General features: G+C 38.5%; 1 protein-coding gene across 2 annotated transcripts in view; it reads left to right on the top strand.

Annotated features, from left to right (window-relative positions):
* Nucleotides 1-21,453, top strand: part of BACH2 (BTB domain and CNC homolog 2) — a 353,470-nt gene that overhangs the window by 261,789 nt on the left and 70,228 nt on the right. For both annotated transcript variants that reach the window (XM_049654004.1, XM_049654005.1), the window contains exon 4: nt 14,102-14,356. In XM_049654004.1, coding sequence (XP_049509961.1) covers nt 14,114-14,356 — 243 coding nt within the window. In that variant the 5' untranslated portion in view covers nt 14,102-14,113. The remainder of the gene's footprint in view (nt 1-14,101; nt 14,357-21,453) is intronic.

The following is a 21,453-nucleotide window of genomic DNA, read 5'->3' as shown; positions in this document are numbered from 1 at the left end:
CCACCCTTCATCAGATTGGAAGTCCACGAATTACTGAGTTCAGTTTTTGACAGTCTTAGTTTTGACAGTAATGCTGAAGTTGGAATCAGACAGACTTGCAGTCTCCCCTCTTTTCTGCATTTGACTATCTGTTGTCTTTTCTTAGTCTTTGATTCTCTGTTGCGAGTTTTGACTTGGTTCTTATCTAAGACAGAATAATTTCTGTCAGTTCTGGGAACTCCCCTCCCACCCGATGGAGAAGTTTTGGGGAGGGGATGTGCACCCTGTGTTGAACTGTGCACTGGGTACAAATCTGCAGTGCCTTCTATTAAAATGTAAAATGATCCGTTGAGTCATCCTCCCTCTGGTTTGACTCAGATGCTTTATGGCGTACTTTGCATGTCATTTCTCTCTAATGATTTCCCCATGGAGAAGGGTGTCTGATAGAATCCAGGCAGACTGAAGATTGCTCTGAGTCAAATGGATCTTTTATTCTTTTAGTATTAACCCTTATCTCTTAGTTTCCCATCCTTGCTTTTTCCCTGAAGGAACCTAATGAAGTAAATAGGTTCCACCACCCTTATTTAGCCTCCTAATCACTGTTCGTAATTTCTTCTCACATTAGCAGCATGAAGCTCTAGGGTAATATTCTCTGGCTAGAAGGGGAGGGAAGGGGATACTGGGAGAGAATATTTCACACAGATGCCCTGATAAAGAAAAATGTAGAAACGAAATGACTTCTCTCTGTCCTCTACCTCCTAATAAGGCAAGAAGCAAATGCTAATAGGAAGCAGAGATTGATGTATGAGAAATGAATATAAATGGAGAACATAGATACAAAGAAGTAGTATAAGAGACAAACTGGAAGTGACAAGATAGAAAAGAAAACTAGTCAAGGGTAGAAAAGGACCTACCCCAGCAGAATAAATGGGGGCTTTGGCTACACCCTTAGCTGGGGGACTATTTCAAAAGAACCAAAAACAAGCATCAAGATATAGAAAAGAGGAGCAGGGTAGATGATCACAGGACCGCGTATCCAAATCTGCCAGTCCTTAATTCCACACTTTCTGCCTGCTCGTTCTTCTCCCTAACCATACACACACCCCCATCATGGCCAGCCTCCACTAACAATAATTGGCGTATCTTGGACAGCCTGGCATGGAGTCCTTCTCACCCACTGATTTCAAAGCATGTAATTTCTTTCATCTACTTTTGGAGATGACACTATATGTACTATGTTATTGTTAAACCCAAACTGTAGCTTTCCCTGAGGCCCTAAAAAGTGTTCTCTCACATGACATCACTGGGTGGAGACTCAGACAGGAGGAGTTGATGAACCACCCCCCCGCCTTGATTCCGTAGCCATATATCTAAGACAGCCTCTGAGAACCTGTCCTGCACATCGCATTATTGGGCAAGTCTTCCTCTCTGCTTCATGGCTCCCAGAAGTTACGCGATGGCATTTCTCCCTTCCAGCCAGCTGTGTTATTTTGACCATCTCTAGCTTCTCAAAAATAGCCTTCTCAAGAACTGTAGTTAGAGAAGCTCATGTTTGAAGTTTTTCCAAAAGTTTTTGTACTTTTATAGAACCATAGAAATTAGAACTAGAAATACTTTGCAGGTCACTTAGTCTATTTCCTCATTTTATAGATAAGGACATGGAAGTGCATTGATGTGATTTGGTTTTCACAAGAGAAGATGAAACATAAGATCTCTGAAAAGAGTCCTGTTCAAAAGCAAAAGCCAACCTCAGATTTCTCGCCTTCTCCTGAAGGGCCTCATCCCCACATTTGGCCCATTTTTGCAGATTTTATGTGTTTTCATTTGAAGCCCAAAGCCCACCCTAGGACTTTCATGATTAAGTGGTAGAACGTGAGGCAGGTAACTTGAACTGTTAATCCTTTCCTAGGATCTTTAATTTGGAGTGGGGTTTTCTTTTTTACTTACAAAATATAATGTAGATATGGAAAAGTGCATTAGACAAATGCATAATTTAACACAAAGTGAATGCATATCAAAGTCAAGAGATAGAACATTATGACAGCACCCCTGAGCCCCTCCCCCCAGTACCACTGTCCAATTATAACTCTCTCCCCACAAATGGAACTTCTGTTCTGAGTCTTTCCTTTATAGTTTTACCACCTACATATGTATACCTAGATATTTAAGTTTTGCCCATTTTTGAACTTGATATAAATGGAACCCAATTGTGTATATTATTTTGTGTCTTGCTTCTGCAGCTCAGTCTTCAACATTAGATTAGTGAGATTCATCCATGTTGTTGCATGTGGCTCTAACTTGCTTTGTGTCTTTCCATTATATGAATATATGAATATACCTCAGTGTATTTGTTCATTCAGCTACTGACAGACATCATACCGTTTCCAGTTGGGAGCAATGCTGAAGAACGCTGCTGTGAACACTCTTATACAAAGTTCCTGTCACAGACGTGCAGGAGTGTCTCAGGCGTAACCTGGAAATGGAAATACTGGGTCATAATCAGTGCATATGTATGAGAGTCCCTGTTGTTTTACATCTTCACAAACACTTGAAATTGCCAGACTTTGTAATTCTTTCCAGTTTGGTGGATGTGTAAAATATCTTTAATTCTTTATCACCTTTACGTTAATACATACGGCCTTCCAATACTTCTTCTAGCCCAGCCTCTGTATCATAGCTTGCCTCTGCATATAGTTCACATCTAAATACAGACGTGCAAGTAGTTGTCACTGTTTTATTACTAGATATTTAGAAAGCTTGGGTTATTTTTTATTTTGGTCTGTTTTTAAAAAATGAGTGAAACAACAACATCATCAACAAAAATCACTCCAAAATTGGGGCTTATGATAACTGTCCCTAAACTCTTTATGTTTTTTGGTTTCTTTTTTTTTTTTTTTTTTTCCAGCTGTACAGTAAAAACCATTGTCACAAACTATGTCAGTAAATTGAACTTCCTCCTGAAAGGTCAAAGAAGATGGAAGTTTATGTTGAAGTACAAAAACCATTCAGAGCTATTAAGGATTTGATGATACAATTGCAAGTGCTTCCTTCTAACAGCAGCCTTAAATTTCAGTTCCCTTGGCACTGACGAGCACACACGCAGATGGAGTGTTTGAGTAAATAAAGAACACAGAACGTTTTAGCTGCTCAATGTCAGGCCCTTACTTTAGCTATCTAAGGCATTAGAGACATTAAATGACAGGCACTCCAGTTTTCCATTATAAAATACTGAAATTGGATTGCTTTCCACTTTAAGTAAGAAGTTTGAGTCTTGATGAGATTGAAAAGTGTTTCCAATCCAAAAGCAATAACTTAGTAATTTTAATGGCACTACGCACTCTAAAATTTCTATAGACTTGATAACTTTCTTTTATAAAAACTAACCCTTATAGTTTCATTGTAAATAACTTTTTTTTAAAAAAGCATGCTTGATAAGAGCAGGAATTTAGTCAGCAATTACTAAATAGTTTAGTGTTTGACTCACAAAAGTATTTATTTAGTGCCCTGTTTCTATGGGAAATGTGGTTGGAATTTCAAGTGAAATGGTTTATAATTCGGTCTTTTTCATTACCTGCAAGGTGTATTCATTTCTTTTCATCTGAGCCATTCTAGACATGACAGGTTGTCTGAAAAACCTAACATACTACTTTTTTGTGAATTTTAGCTTTTCAGATTTCCCTCTGTAGATTTTTTTTCTTCTTGGTTTTTCAATTTATACTTTTAACCTTCAGAACTAAGTGTTAGATGTTTTGATTTCTGAATATGAACCAATAATGAATGAAGACTGAATGAGTAAGTGAATAAGCAAGTCTGTATTCATTAATATGACATCTTTGACTGATGAGAGCTGTGGTCTGTGTAGTTTTTTGAGGGAATGAGCATATTATGATAAAATAATAGTAATTAACTTTTACTGCTGAACCATATGATAAGATGATTGGGGTATATGTGTATGTACATGTGCAGCTGGGTTTTTTGGCCTACAGAAAGAAGAATGAGATCCAGCCAAAACCCAAATCAGAACCTTTGGAAAGCTTCCTTACAATCTGATTTCAGCTAATGTCTACACACTTTAACACATTGTCTAATGCTTAGTGTAAAGACTGGCTGTCAGACTCCTACATGCTATTCTGGGCTCAGTTACTCACTACAAAGTATTTCATTCTTAGATCCCATGGGTCCTGCTGTAGATTTCAGGATTTGCTGCATTGGGGGCAGGGGGATGTTTTTTAATTAATATTAGCAAGGCAAGTGAAAAAAAAAAAAGAAACTCAGTGGGATATAATGCAGGGATAGGAGAAACAGAATTCAGGTTGGTATTGGTGAGTCAAAAACAAATTGGAGGGAGTTCCTAGAAGAGCACCCATGATAACTGGAGGATGAGAAAGGCTGACTGATTTCTAAAAGAAGAAGAAACAGCATGTTCCATTATGCTTGAAGAGGGGCCAACAGTGAGGGGTGTGATAAGATCCAATAGGAATGTAAAGGCCAAGAGGAAGAGAGTGGTGCTGGCATAGCATACGGAACGATTATCCAGGAATAATGTAATAAAAGCATGAAAATCCTCAGACAGGTTAAAGTCTAGCAACAGCTTCCTGGGAATGATAGATTTTAGGTTATACCATTTAACGAACAGATCTAATCTGTTTTAAGTGTCTTAAAACTCTCTGGAAGGTTTAACCCAAAAAGCAGTTCATGTTCATAGCCTGTTCATTGACTCGGGGAGCATAAATTGCTACAACCCCTTTATTTTCCCAAACCTGCCCTATTGGCAGGATATTGAGTCATTTCATGAGCCCCCTCTGCCCAGCTGTCTTAAAGCCAGAAAGAAACCATCTTGCTTGTGAAATGGAATCTGAGGGTCCACCCACTGCCTTGGCTTCACCACTATTTAGGACTTCTCCCCACCTAGTAGGGTAGACCCTTACCCAGTGCTGCTCTGTAGCAGTCAGGCCCCCACTCGGACCTCAGTGAAACTGCACTTTGGGTTCCCAGGTGACATATTCTTTTAGTTTGTACTCCTTTACTCAGCCATGGTTCCCAGAATAAACCTATGGGCTAAGATGTCCAGAACTGAAAGAGCTATTCTCCATTTCTGAAAGGTAATTTCACCTCAAGGGACTTGTTCTCCTCCATGTACTCAGGGATATCATGGTGTATCCAGGCAGACCTTCCTAACTTGGAACCTGTGAGAGCAGGGGTTGGGATTATGGTTCCTTCTCTCCAAAAAGGCATTGTTTTTTCCCTGCATATTGTCTACCCCATTCCCTGTAACCACCTCTTCAGAGGTAGGTTTTTTTTTTAAGCCATGCAACATCAACAACAATAAAAGAAGGTATATAAATGGTCTTTATAAGGTCAAAGAAAGCTAGCTCCTCTCAGCTACAATAACAGTGACCCACTTTGTTTGACCAATACGGTATTTTATAGACTCTAAGACTCCTAGAATTGTAGATATGTAAGAACTTTGCTGATCCTCTAGTTCAGATTTTTCATTTTACAAATATGGAAGCAGGTCCAGAGAAATTCAGACAGTTTATCCAGAATCCACAAAGCTGGTCGGTGCCAGAGCCAGATGAAAAGACCTGGATCCCTGGTATATTCCTCTTTCCGCTGCACTTCACTTTCATTTCTCTTTGGATTTTCTTTCATTTTGTGCTTCACTAAAGAACTTAAGACTTTGAATCCTTTATAGCAAGCTTCTGGCTTCTTGGTGTTAAGTGCATTAATATCAATTACACAACAAATGGATTGGAAAAATGAACTATCTCTTATAAATCTCCTCCTTCTTATGAATTGAGTATAACATTTACATTGTAGAACATTAATTTTTCCACCTAGTTTTGAATACTGCCTGCTGTATGTAAGCCATTGTGATTTAAATGAGTAAATAAATAAACAAATTTCCATAGACTGATTGAGAAAACTGAATGTGATTGGAAAAAGAGTAATAATTTGAGAACTAAGAATGGAGAAAATAAATCAGACTTGAGACCCTATATGGGAGATAAGAAAATCCGGGAAGCATTTCATGTAAAAGAAGCCAGGATAGGAAATATTTGTCTTCTTACTAAAAAAAGAATTTAGGAGCAATTAACTAGTCATAAAGACAAAAGCCATGTAAATTCAGGTTTATTCCATGGCTTAATGGTCATTGTAACTGAATTGTCTCATTTAAAATGCTATTCTCGGGGTGCCTTGGTGGCTCAGTTGGTTAAGTGTCCGACTCTTGATATCAGCTCAGGTCATGATCTTGTGGTAGTGAGATCCAGCCCTGCACAGGCTCCGCACTGAGCATGAAGCCTGCTTGGGATTCTCTCCCTCTCCCTTTCTCTGCCCCTCCCTCCTTGCATGCACATGCTCACTCTCTCTCTCTCGCTTGCTCTCTCAAAATAAATAAACATTTAAAAATAATAATAAATAAAATGCTGTGCTTATTGCACAAAAAATGATTCCAGAAAATAAAGCTTACAGATAGTCCATCTGTTATTGTAATACAAAGAACTAAAGTTTCTTTTTTGCAGAAATATTTTTGTAAGTAGGTATTACAAATCCTCATTTATAGTAAGTGAAGTTTACACTGTATGTTTAGCAATGTGATAAATTATTATTTGTAACATATTTGGTGTACCTATAACATAAAGACTAAATCAAGGATTTTTACTTCCAGCCAAGAGGGAATAACAGGTACCAGATTTTCTAAATTTACTCCCACCTGAAGCAACTATAAAAACATAAAATATATCAAACAATGCTTTTCAAGACATTGGACACAAAGCAACAAAGGACATTGATCTCTAAAAGAAGGAAAATAAGCTGAGCCCAGCTTACTGTTTTGAGAGTGTTTCCAGACAATGACAGGGGAAAGAGAAACCAAAGAAGATCTTGACTGACAACCAGAGCTAAGGAGACAGAGCTAATAGTCTGGAGAGAGTGTGGTGGCTATACTTTGGAAAGCAGAGTAGCAAAGAAGAGAGAGCTTCACAGAGAGAAAACTTCAGAGATCTGCAGAGGGTTTCCTTAAATATTCTGCAGAGTACTCATTAGCATATGTGTGTTAGAAAAATACCAAAAATGGGAAAACAGTCACCCAAAACAATTAGAAGGAACAGTACTCAGAGCTCACAGAGGATCAGGAATAATACACATTCCTATCAGCCAGACTAGAAAACCCATAATTCAAGGGGTTGAGTCCTAGGACAAAGTTTAAGAATGTTAATAAGAACACACAAACATCAAGCATCCAACAAGGTAAAATCCACAATGTCTGGCATTCAATCAAAACTGTCCAGGCATGCACAAAAGCAGGGAAATATGACTAATAATGAAGAGAAATATCAATCAATCAGAACTAAATCAGAACGGACACAGATGTTGGAATTAACAGAATTAGTTATTATAACAGTATTCCAAATGTTCAAAAAGTTAGAGGAGTAATTGGATATCTTTTTTTAAACATTTTTATTTATTTTTGAGAGAGCGCAAGTCGGGGAGGGGCAGAGAGAGGGGAGGGGGACAGAGGATCTGAAGTGGGCTGTGCTCTGACAGCAGCAAGCCTGATGTGGGGCTTGAACTCATGAATCCTGAGTACGACCTGAGCTGAAGTTGGACACTGAACTGACTGAGCCACCCAGGTGCCCCATGAGTGATTAAATATCTTAAGTAGAGATATGGGAGATCTAAAAAAGACCCATACTGAATTTTTAGAGATGACAACCACAGTTTTCGGAGATGAAAATTACTGTGAAAGGAATACACTTTAAATATAAAGACACAAATAGGTTAAAAAGATAAGAAGGGAGAAAGACATAGTATGCTATCACTAATCAGAAAAAGCTGAAATGACTATATTAATATCAGACAAATTAGATTTCAAAGCAAATAATATTTCCAGGAATTAAAAGGTCATTTTGTGGTAGAGGAATAAATACATCAAGAGAAAATAAAAACTCTAGCCATGTGTGCATCTAATAACAGGATTTTAAGTTTCATGAAGCAAAAACTGATAGGCACATATGCAATTATAGTTAGATACTTCAGTGCCTCTTCTCAATATCTTGATAGAACCCATGGACAGAAAATTAGCAAAGGTAGAGAAGATTTGAACAATACTTATCATACAATTTTACTTAGTTGACATTTACAGAACACTCCAGACAACAGCAGAACACACTTTTTTTTCCAAATACATATGGAATATTTACCAAGATAGACCATATTCTGGGATATAAAACAAGTGTCCATAAATTAAAAGGATTGAAGTCATTCAGAGTTTGTTCTCTGACCACAAGGGAATTAAATCAGAAAACAGGGGCGCCTGGGTGGCTCAGTCGGTTAAGCGTCCGACTTCAGCCCGGGTCATGATCTCGCGGTCCGTGAGTTCGAGCCCCGCGTCGGGCTCTGGGCTGATGGCTCAGAGCCTGGAGCCTGCTTCTGATTCTGTGTCTCCCTCTCTCTCTGCCCCTCCCCCGTTCATGCTCTGTCTCTCTCTGTCTCAAAAATAAATAAACGTTAAAAAAAATTTTTTTTAAATAAATAAATAAATCAGAAAACAGTAAGAGAAAGATATCTTAAATCTCCTTCAAACATTTGGAAACTAAATAACATTTTCAAATAATGTATGCATCAAGGAAGAAATCAAAAGGAAAATTAGAAGGCTTTTAAAATTAATGAATATAAAAACATTTCAAAATTTGTGAGATGCTGCTAAAGCATTACTTAGAGTGAAATGTATAGCACTAAAGCTTTTATTAGAAAAGATGAAAGATCTCAGATTAATTATCTCAACTTCCACCTTTGGAAACTAGGAAAAGAAGAGCAAATTAATGGTTAATGAATCTTTGACAAAGAAGGCAAGAATATGCAATGGGAAAAAGTCTCTTCAATAGATGGTATTGGGAAAACTGAACAGCTACATGCAAAAGAATGAAACTGGACCACTTTCTTACACCATACACAAAAATAAACTGAAAATGGGTTAAGGACCTCAATTTGAGACCTGAAACCATAAAAATCCTAGAAAAGAGCACAGGCAGTAATTTCTCTGACATCAGCCTTAGCAACATTTTTCTACATATATCTCCTGAGGCAAGGGAAACAAAAGCAAAAATAAACTATTGGGACTAATCCAAATAAAAGGCTTCTGCACAGGAAAAGAAACAGTCAACAACACTAAAAGACAATCTACTGAATAAGAGATGTTTTCAAATGACTTATCTGATAAAGGCTTAGTATCTGAAATATATAAAGAACTTATAAAACTCAACGCCCAAAAAACAAATAATCTGATTTAAAAATGGGCCAAAGACACGAACAGACATTTATTCAAAAACATCCAGATGGCCAACAGACATGAAAAGATGCTCAACATCACTCATCATCAGGGAAATGCAAATCAAAACTACAATGGAATAACACCTCGCACCGGTCAGAGTGGCTAAAATCAAAAACACAAAAAACAGCAAGTGTTAGGGAGGATGTGGAAAAAAAAAAACCCTAATGTACTACTGGTGGGGATGCAAACTGGTATAGCCACTGTGGAAAACAGTATGGAGGTTAGTAAAAAATTTAAAAATACAATTACCATATGGTCCAGTAATTCCACTACTGGGTATTTACTGAAAGAATACTAAAACACTAATTCAAAAGGATATGTGCCCCCCTATGTTTATTGCAGCACTATTTACAATAGCCAAATTATGGAAGCAGCCCAAGTGTCCATTGACAGATGAATGGATAAAGAAGATGTGGTGTGTGTGTGTGTGTGTGTGTGTGTGTGTGTGTGTGATGAAATACTACTCAACCATAAAAAAAAAAATGAAACCTTTCCATTTGCAACAACATGGATGGATCTAGAGAGTATAATGCTAAGTGACATAAGTCAGAGAAAGAAATACCATATGATTTCACTCATATGTGTAATTTAAGAAACAAAACAAATGAACAAAATAAAAAAGAGACAAACCAAAAAACAGATGCCTAACTATAGAGAACAAACTGATGGTTATCAGAGGGGGAATGGGTGAGACAGGTAAAGAGGATTAAGAGTACACTTATCATGATGAGCACTGAGTAATGTATAGAATTGTTGAATAACTGTATTTTATACCTGAAACTAATGTAATAGTGTATGTTAACTGTACTGGAATTAAAATAAAATTTAAAAAATAATAAATGTAATAAAAATAAATAGAAGAACAAATTAAATCCTAAAGTAAGCAGAAGAAATGATACAACAATGAGAGGAGAAATCAATGTAAGAGAAAACAGAACAATAAAGAAAATCAACTTAACAAAAAACTAGTTCCTTGAATATTGATTCAGTGTATAAACCTCTAGCTGAACTGATCAGAAAAGAAAGGTGACACAAATTCCCAATATCAGAAATGTGAGCATCAATATAGATTCTGATATTGAAAGGAAAATAATGAAATATTATGTACAACTTTTTGATAATGAATATGACAATTTTTTTAATTGAATTTGTAGTTAAAATTCCAGGTCAAGGTGACTTCACAGGTAAATTCTCCCAAATATTTAAGGAAGAAATGATACCAATTCTACAAGAGCTCTTCTAGAAAATTAAAGAGGAAGAAATACTTTCCAACTCATTTTGTGAGACCAGCATTACCCTGATTAAAAATATATATGAGAGGGGCGCCTGGGTGGCGCAGTCGGTTAAGCGTCCGACTTCAGCCAGGTCACGATCTCGCGGTCCGTGAGTTCGAGCCCCGCGTCAGGCTCTGGGCTGATGGCTCAGAGCCTGGAGCCTGTTTCCGATTCTGTGTCTCCCTCTCTCTCTGCTCCTCCCCCGTTCATGCTCTGTCTCTCTCTGTCCCAAAAATAAAAAACGTTGAAAAAAAAATTTAAAAAAAAAATATATATATATGAGAAACCAATACTACACTGTATGTTAACTAAGTTGAATTTAAATAAATTAATTTTTTAAGAAAAAATATATATATGAAAACTACAGATTAATATCCTACTGAGCATAGATGCAACAATTCTTAGCAAAATGTTAGAAAAATGAATCCAACAATGTATAGCAAGACAAGTACATTAGGGTCAAGTGGAGTTTATTTTAGAGATGTAAGATTGATTTAATACTCAAATCACTCATATTATTCATATTAACATCTTAAGAAAAACTATGTGATTACTTCAATACATGCAGAAAACACAGTTAACAAAATCCACCATCCATTCCTGATCTTTTTTTTTTAAATTCCCAGCAAACTAGGAATTGAAAGAAACTTCCTTAACTTAATAGGGGCGTCTGTGAAGCACCTATAGTTATCATCAAAAATAACAGTGAAAGGACAAAGTGTTCCCCTAACATCAGCAAGGATGTTTGCTCTTACTGCTTCTATTCAACACTGCACTAGAGGTTCTAGACAATGCAGTAAGGCAAGAAAAAGACGTTGAAATCATTCAGATTGGAAAGGAAGTAAAATGTCTTCATTCACAGATAACATAATTTTCTATGTAGAAAATCTATGTTATGTACCAAAAAGAAAGAAAGGAAGGAAGGAAGGAAGGAAGGAAGGAAGGAAGAAAGCAAGCCTATGAGAATTAATAAGTTAGGCAAAGCTGCAGGATACAAGATCAATACACAAAAATCATTTGCATTACTCTATACTAGCAATGAAAAATCATGAATTTAAACTAAAAAGCAAAACTATTTGTAATTGCATTAAAAATATTAGGTATAGGGGTACCTGGGTGGCTCAGTCAGTTAAGCGTCTGACTTCAGCTCAGGTCATGATCTCACATCCAACTCTGTGCTGACAGCTCAGAGCCTGGAGCCTGCTTCAGATTCTGTGTCTCTGTCTCTCCCCTACTCATGCTCTGTCTCTCTCTATCTCTCAAAAATAAATAAAACATTTAAAAAATTAAAAATATATATATTAGGTATAAATTAGGTACAGAAGATGTGACCTTGGTTTAAGCCAAGTTTTTTTTTTTTTAAGATATGACACCAAAAGCATGATCCATAAAAGAAAAATTGCTTGCTTGGTCTTCTTCAGATGAAGACTTTCTGCTCTTTGAAACACACTATTCAGAGAAAGAAAAGACAAGCTACAGGCTTGGAGAAAGTACTTTCAAATCACATATCTGATAAAGGACTTGTATCCAGAATATATAATGAATGCTCAAAACTCAATAACAAGGAAACAACCCAATAGAAAATGGGCAAATAATCTGAATAGACATCTCTCCAGAGGAGGTAAATTGATGACAAATAAGCACATGAAAGATGCTCAGCATCTTTAGTCATTAGAGGAAAACAAATTAAAACCACAAAGAGATATAACAGAATACTTATTAGAATGGCCAAAATTAGAAAGACTGAGTATAACAAGTGGCGACAAGGATGTGAAAGAGCTGGAACTCTCATACTCTGCTGTTGAAGTGCAAAATGATGCAACCACTGTATAAAACAGGGACAGTCACTTTTTTAATAGACTTACAGGAGCATCTGGGTGGCTCATTGGGTTAAGCAACTGACTTCGGCTCAGGTCATAATCTCTCGGTTTGTGAGTTTGAGCCCTGCATCGGTCTCTGTGCTGTCAGCATGGAGCCTGTTTCTGATCCTCTGACCCCCACCCTTTCTCTCTGCCTCACCCCTGCTCATTGTCTCTCATATTAAATAAATAAACTTAAAAAAAAGTTAGAGTTACATATACCAAATGATCCATCCATTTTACCCCTAGGAATTTACACAAGAGAAATGAAAGCATGTTCATACAAAGATTTATACACTAACTCAGAGCAGCTTTGTTTGTAATAGCCCCAAACTGGAAACATCCAAATTTCTGCCAGTAGATGAATGGATAAAAAATTGTGCTGTATCCATACGATGGAATGCTACTCAGCAATAAAGGAACAAATGTTTGATGCATGCAGCAACATGGATGAATTGCAAAATAACTATGCTGAGTCAAAGAAGCCAGACATAAAAGAATATAAGCTGTATGATTCCATTTATATAAGATACAGAAAATGCAAACTAATATATAGTGTCAAAAAGCAAAACTGTTGTTTCAAGGGGGTGGGCCACAGAGAGGTGGGAGGGAGGGACTATTCAGGGGCATAAAGAGACTTTTTTGGTCGTGAAGGCTATGTTCCCTCTCTTGATCGTGATTAATGGTTTCACGGTTGTGGCTATATGCCAAACTTATCAAACCACCCACTATAAATACATGTAGTTTATTGTGTGTTAAAGTTATTAAAATAAGAATGAAGCCAAAAAGAAAGTAAAACTTTATTGGAATCCATACTAGTAGAAGACATTACTGAAAAACCATGTTATGCAAATTAGTTACAGATACTATTGTTTAAAGTGCATCAGTGGACACTTCTTACAGCAAAGAACCCTTTTGTAAAAGTAATCTTCACTGTGGAATACATCTTTCTTGTGACTCTTAATGTGATATATTGTGTTTCCTTCATCAGGATGAATATCCAGTCTGCTGGGATAATGACACACAATTCTTTTCAAGAGATTTTCATGCACAACAGCAGCATGATGTTCGCTCTGCTTTGTCTTAAAGTGGCAGAGGGCAATTGCAATAGCTGGCCATATCTACACTTTGGAACACATACAGTTTACCTCACTTGTTAAATTGTGTCTTGTGATCAGATACCTATTCTGCTTGGCATCTTAGCCAAATATCAACCTAGGAGCTTACATGTACTTCATCAAGAGAGCATTGCAGATCCTTTAAAATGATTCATTTCCCCTTAACACAAAGCTCAATTAATACTTGAATTGGGACTATGCATATGTGGAAGTTCCTCTCCGGTTGGCTAACAAAATCAAAACTACCAAGTTTTAGAGTGCGTATGTGTTTTAAATGTTTGGGGTGTTTTATTAAGAGACTTGGCTTTGTTTTCCATAAAGTAAAAGGATCCAGTAAGTGGAAAGTATAAAAGTCAGCTGTTGAATGTGACTTTCCAGATATGTTTTGTGAGCTCATTATGCTGATCATGAATATGCTAATGGACAATTCTCCCTTTTGCCTAGCTCATGGCAGTGAGACACAGGAACCATGATGTTCTTCTCACCTTCTGTATCCGACTCAGGTAGCTATGCTGACCCAGCCTTTCTTTCTTTCAGGGTGTGAACGGCATGTCTGTGGATGAGAAGCCTGACTCCCCCATGTATGTGTATGAGTCCACAGTCCACTGCACCAACATCCTCCTGGGCCTCAATGACCAACGGAAAAAGGATATTCTCTGTGACGTGACTCTGATCGTGGAAAGGAAGGAGTTCCGGGCCCACCGGGCTGTGCTGGCCGCATGCAGTGAATACTTCTGGCAGGCGCTGGTTGGACAGACGAAAAATGACTTGGTGGTCAGCTTGCCTGAGGAGGTATAGTAGTTTGCTTTGTTTGTGTGGCTGCTCGTGGAGGCTTACTAACTTGTAGACAGTTGTCTAAGTAGGAACTAGAAGGTGGACCCTGGCCCACATTCCTGCCCAAGGGCTTGATGTCCAAGTCACCAACACTGTTAGGTTTGTGGCATAGCCAGTTTCTATGTGATGCATTTAAAATCTCAGAGGCATGAATCGGAGCAGAGTGTCTTTCTTGAAGGGAACTGAATGTCACAGTCATTCATAGTTTCTAGTTCACTTACTCTTCAGGTTTTGAGTAGTATAGCCAAAGTTTGTTACAGTCCTGGATGTGTGATCTGAGTCACTGGGACTTGTGGCTATGATTTTTCTCTTTCAAATGGTTGAAGGAGCACTTGATTTCCCTTGAGAGTAAAAGAATGAAAGTATTCACAGCGCATTCCTTGCTTGGGGGAAAAGTTAAAGGAGTCAGTAATTTTCACAGTTAATATAGTAGGATTCTAAGAAGTGTAAACTTGCTTTTCTCACCATTGTTGAAAATACCCTACTCATGTTTCTTAATTACTTCAGTGAGCACAGTTATGTCTGTACTTTAGGGACACTAGTAGCTGGACTCATTCTGTTGAGAGTTTACATTCATTCAGCTGGACAGCCTAAGCTGGACAAACTCAAAAGATGGCTTCATAATGACAGAATATTAAATTGGTCACCCTTCGAACTGTGGATACAATTCCTCTATTTCTATAGTCTTTTTTTTTTTAATTTTTTTTGGTAGGAGTAACTTGGACATAGTCCAACTGATTCCCCCTGTTGGGTTTTTTTTTTTTTTTTATGTTTATTTGTTTTTGAGAGAGAGGGAGAGAGAGCACACGCACATATGCACAAGTGGGGGAGGGGCAGAGAGAGAGAAAGAGACAGAGAATCCAAAGCAGGCTCCATGCTGTCAGTGCACAGCATGACGTGGGGCTTGAACCCACAAACAATGAGATCATGACCTGAGCCGAAGTTGGTCACTCAACCAGCTGAGCCACCCAAGGACCCCACTGCCTCCATCATCTTACCTCCCCTTCATTTACATGGGACCAAGGGTAACACTGAGCAGCCTTACACTTTGTGTTCAGGTCCAGAATCTTTCCTTGTGCATCTACACAGTGTGTAACACTAGGGCCAGGCTGTGCACTGCACAATTTCCCAAGGTACAACTCAAATCCACAGCGTATGCGAACAGAGCTCTGGGGTTGCGCAGTGACCCACAGCAACTCATCAGCTTTTCACAGCAACTCTGAAAGAAGCCAGAGACCCTATGACCCTGATGTGAGGTGCTAATGAGTAAAACTAGCATTAAATCCCAGGGCTCACAAATCCAAATGCCTCCAGAGGCCTGGAAAATAATATAAATAAATAAAAGCAGGTTGTGTATAAGACACTAGGAAGCAGTGGAGCAAGCACCTGCTCCACAGAAAGGCATCCAAATTCAACATAAGAAACAAATATGCAAACAAGTCATGGGGGCTTGGAGGGGAGGGTGGTCACCAGATCCAGTCCCTTGTTAAACATCTGCTGTTAACCCTGCAGAGCAGGAGAGTGGCCAGCTGATAGCAAGGATTGCATAAGCGCTCAACATTTTCACATTAGTATTCTTTTTTATGTACCCACATGAGAGGCTCCAGTATCACTCTTCACACCCCTAAGAAATCTTAAGTAGAAAGATCCCAATACTAGAAGCAAAAGGACAAATTGGTAATTGGGACTGGTGTAGGGAGGGAAGTTTATGGACCAAGTAATGGAGGAAGGCCAAGGAATGGTGTGATCCTGAACTGGAGTTTCCTCATCCAGGTCAATTGGGTGAACACTTAACCTGTCATTAGGTGAGACAATAAACATAAAATTTCTCAGCATGGTCTCTATCCCATAGTAGGCATTCATCAAATGTAAGACTCTTTCTTCTCTAGATGGGCACCAAGAATGCCTTGCAATTTATTCCAACTCTGGGCTTCCCTGCAAATATTTGGGAAACTTCCAGTTATCCAGAATGGTCTTGGGGAGAAGGTGTGGCTTATAGTTTATTTATTATCTGTATCTTTTTGAGAGCTACTTCATTTATGTATTTTACTGATTTTCAAAAAAAAGGTTATATTAAAGGGGCGCCTGGGTGGCTCAGTCAGTTGAGTGTCCGACTTCAGCTCAGGTCATGATCTCGCGGTCTGTGAGTTCAAGCCCCACGTCGGGCTCTGTGCTGACAGCTCAGAGCCTGGAGCCTGCTTCAGATTCTGTGTCTCCCTCTCTCTCCCCCGTTCATGCTCTGTCTCTCCCTGTCTCAAAAATAAATAAACGTTAAAAAAAAATTTTAAAGAAAAAGGTTATATTAAAATATATTTATAAATGAAAATCATATTTTATGTAATTTAGTCTCTCTTCGTTGACAGCCCCATCTTGAGACTTCCTTGACTGTGTGCCCAAAAGCCCTGGCCTGCCCCTGGTTAGCTGTGGGATCCTGATCCAGTCACTTAACCTCTCTGAGCTCCGGTTTCTACCTATAAAAACTCACACTCTGAAATCCTTGAGTTATTTATCATATTACAATAACAAGACAGTAAAATTTAAAGGAAATCAGGATATAAATGCATGTGGCATAACTAAGTTTCCTTAGATCAAATCCCTGATAATCACTTATTTCCTTGGTATTAGGGAATCTTTAAAGCAAGAGGTACATTATATAGACATCACACAAAAATCTGCTGTTTGGCCTTTTTGATTGTTTGTATTCCAGCTAAGTGGGAATTTGCTATGTGTTGATTTTCTTTTCTTCTTTGTCATGAAAATGATCGCTGTTTCTACATTATCTGCATTTCCAAACCATTAAAACCTTCTGGTTGCTCATGTACCTGAAACCTTCAGATATAACTAGATTTTTTTTTCCTTCCTATGAAACATAGATTCATATTGTCAGTAACCCAGCTTTGAGTATCTTGCTGATAGGGCAGGCAAGCCAGCCACAGTTGGCATTTTCCTTTGTGGGTCTATAATTGTTCCTAACACCTCCTTCCAAAAGAGCCCGCTCCCTCTGCTCAGAGCACCCTCCTGTGGCCCCAAGTGCTAAGCGTTGTTTTTCTTTCCTATGTGCACACTGAAATGTCCTTGCAGGCTCTATAGTCATTGTCCACTTCGTTCAGTGAATGACTTTAGAATTTGAATTAAGTAGCGAATAAGCAAACATCCCAAACATTACCTTGGAAAGTAGTTGCTTGGAACTAATTGGCATTTGGTTCATATAATGTAAGAAAAAACATTTGAGGGGCTACCTGGGTGGCTCAGTCAGTTAAACATCCAACTTCGTCTCAAGTCATGATCTCATGGTTCGTGGCTTCGTGCCCCACTTCAGGCTCTGTGCTGACAGCTCAGAGCGTGGAGCCTGCTTCAGATTCTGCGTCTCTTTCTCTCTCTGTCCCTCCTGCTCATGCTCTGTCTCTTTCTGTCAAAAGTAAATAAACATTTAAAAAAATTTTTTTTTGTTAGCTCCTTGGAAATTTTTAAACCTCATCATAATCCTGTCCCCAAGTTCAAATGGTCTGAACTTGCCCATTGTTCAAATGGACAGAACTTCTGGTCTGTCCCAGCCTTGTTCACACTTGGCCCACCTTATACTTCCTGACCAGCCAGCGTCTGTGCTTCTCAGGGACCCCTCATGGCTGCACCTGAAAGCTCTTTTTTGGACTACAAAACTTCCAGATACATACTGCTGCCCCTCCCTCTCCCCTACATGGTCAGTCTAGGTCAAAGCCAGCTCTGGTCTCTGGTTGTCCAGTTGTGCAGTTCTACCCCAAAAATGTGACTCCTGATGGGCAATGTGATTACCAGCAAATTAGAGCCACTCACAGTGCCCAGTATAGCCTCTAAAATAAAAGGGTGAGAAACAAAAATAGAGGTCTCCTTCTGGAAGTCAAGAAGTAATTGAAATGTCTTGCTCTTCTCTTTTTCTTTTCTGTTTTTTTTTTTTTCTAAAAATGGAATGACAGATAGTCCCTAGAGTTTACATGACTTGAGTATTGGCTCCCTTTTGAAAAACACACCCAAGAATGTGTATCAGCAAATAGTAGAACATAAGGCATTGTACTTAGTACTTTAGTTAAATAATAAAACAGATCATTTAATTTATAATTAGTAAGTGTATTTTGTGCTTACAGATGAAGAGAAAGTGGTCGATGTGCCAAGCATTGCAAGCCCATTACTCCACTGCTCATTAGTATTAAAGCTGGCTCAACAAACACCTCCTTAGCTGTAGTCCTGGAGACCATTTTGGGCTGGATGCCAACCATGCTGGATGGCATCACAGTCATGAAGTTCAGTCTTATGGCATGTCAAGTACAGAGGGCAGGGATGGGGTGTGCTTCCTTTGAAGACATGGAGCCCACTGTGGGTTTGCATATCAACCCTGCGCTTATGGGGCTGCTTGGCTCCCTCCCAGAATGCCAGAGGAAGAGCGGCTGTTAAGAGGTTATTGCCAAGGTCTATTATCAAAAAGTCAAAAGGTAACAAGTATGGGTGAGGATGTGGAGAAAAGGGAACCCTTTTGCACTGCTGGTGGAAATGTAAATTGGTGCAGCCACTGTGGAAGATAGGATGGAGGTTCCTCAAAACACTAAAAATAGAACTACAATGTGATCCAGCAATCCTACTTTTGGATATATATCTTAAAGAAATATAATCACTATCTCGAGGAGATATCTGCACTCCCATGTTCACTGCAGCATTATTCACAACAGTCAAGATGTGAAAACAACTTGTCTATTGACAGATGACTGGATAAAGAGAAGATGGTATGCATGTGTCTTATTCAGTCTCAAAAAGGAAAGAAATCCTGCTGTTTGCCGCAACATGAGTAAACCTGGAGGACATTATGCTAAGTGAAAGCCAGACATAGAAAGACAAATATTGCAGGATCTCACTATATGTGGCATCTAAAAAAAAAAAAGTCAAAGGATAGTAACAGAGAGTAAATGGTGGTTATCAGAAGCTTGGGGAGGTGGGAGGGAAAAGGTGGAAATATTGATCAAAGGGTACAGACTTTCAGTTATAAGATAAGTAAGTTCTGGAAACCTAATATATAGCATGGTGACCAGTTAATAATAATGTATTATATAATTGAAATTTGCTAAGATAATAGATCTCAATTGTTCTCACTACACACATACACACACACAAATGATAAGCATGCGAGGTGACAGATATGTTAATTAGTTTGATTATGGTGATCATTTCACAGTGTGTGTGTGTGTGTGTATAAATGTCACATTATATACCTTAAGTATATATAATTTTTATTTGTAAAAAAATAAATAAATATTTTTAAAACAAGGGGAGGAAAAAAGGTTATTGCCAAAACGCCACCACTTTTCTTTGGGTTTACTACCCATGGTGTTTTTCACTCTCTAGAAAAGAGGAAAGGTTCATGCAGAGAATAGCTATTGGGTAGGGGTCAGTATGCCCTTTCAGGCAGACCATATGCTTTCCTAGGTATAAGTATATCTCAAACTTTGGTTCATTCACTTTCTATCTCTGTCTTTTGCCTTCTCTCTCTTTCACTTCTCTCTCTCTCTCTCTCTCTCTCTCAGTCTCTCTCTCTCTCTCCCCCCATCTCCCTCCCTCTCAACATTTTAGGGCAGATCTCATTTTTTTTTCAGGGCTAAACAAAAAGGAAAACTGACCCAGAAGGATTCTGAAGCAAAGGTATTTGTTGTTAAGTCTTAACCACAGGGCACAATAAAGAATGTTCTTGCAGTAGTATTGCCTAGTACAGAGAACAATAAGGAAACTATGGAATCTTCTTGTCTGAAAGTTTTTAGAGGAGATGAAAGCTGTTAATGTATCTGGGATGGCTTAGGTCCAGTCTTTTAAAGAAGCAATAAGATAGTCATGATTATCTTTGGACAGTCTTTTCAGTGTGTAATACTACAGAAAGTATTTAACACTATAGCACAGGATGTCAACAGCATTCTTAGTCTGACTGTAACTTTGTGGGAGGTGAGAATTGATGGGAAACAGTAATTGAGGTATGTGACCAGGATAAGAAGAATAAAACACTCACCCACCCCAGAGCACGGAGCCAGCCCTATAGCCTCACCCCATTCACTACCTGGACAAACCTCTGAAGAAGAGTAATAGGAAAAGTTTTAGATTTAAGCAACATCAGCCATGAGGATCTGGAAAAACCACAGTCTGAACCTTTTCACTAACTTCATGTAAGGTCTTTACCAAACCAGTCAGCCTCTTTGGACTTCTGTTTCCACACTCATTTTTTCATTCATTGAACAAATATTTATCAGGGCCCTATTATTTACCAGGAAGCACTGTTCTAGCTATTGGGTAAACTTAGTGAACAAAACTGAGTTTATATTCCAGTGAGGGAGAAGGAAAAGAGACAGAAAATAAATAAATATAATATGTACTTGGGTAGATACTATTAAGGAAAATAAAACAGAAGGATGTTAAGGAGTGTCAGAGCACTGCAATTTTAAATATAGTGGTCAACAATGACATTGCAATAGCATTGCATTATGACAGATGGTAGCCACACTTGTGGTGAACGTAGTATAGTGTATGAACTTGTTGAATCATCATGTTGTACACCTGAAACTAATGTAACATTGTGTGTCAACTATACTCAATAAGTAGATAGATAAATAGGTAGGTGGGTAAGTAGATAGATAGATAGATAGATAGATAGATAGATAAAGATAGTCAAAAAAGGAATTTTTTAGAGGGGATGACTTTGAGTAAAGACTTGAAGGAGGTGAGAGAGCCAGCCATGCTGACATCTGGGTGATCTAAACAGAAGGAATAGCAAGGGAAAGGCCCAGAGGCTGGAATGGGCTTGGCATGATTTACACAAAGTAACAGAATAAGCAAGTGGTAGAGTGGAAGGAGGCCTGTCCAGTAACAGGGCCAGGGTGTGCACCTCTTAGATGCATCACCTTTTCTTGGAATGAGTTGGGAGGCCATTGGAGGGTTTCACAGGAGATCATCCTGACTGCTATATGAATATAGATTAAAAGAGAGGGCAAAGGCAAAAGCAAGATGCTAAGGCAACAACCCAGGCACAACACATTGGCTTAAATCAG

This window comes from Panthera uncia, assembly GCF_023721935.1.
Source record: "Panthera uncia isolate 11264 chromosome B2 unlocalized genomic scaffold, Puncia_PCG_1.0 HiC_scaffold_24, whole genome shotgun sequence".
In the NCBI taxonomy this organism is placed as follows: domain Eukaryota; kingdom Metazoa; phylum Chordata; class Mammalia; order Carnivora; family Felidae; genus Panthera; species Panthera uncia.
The sequence above is the reverse complement of the archived record's forward strand: the minus strand, read 5'-3'. Positions and strand labels throughout refer to the sequence as shown.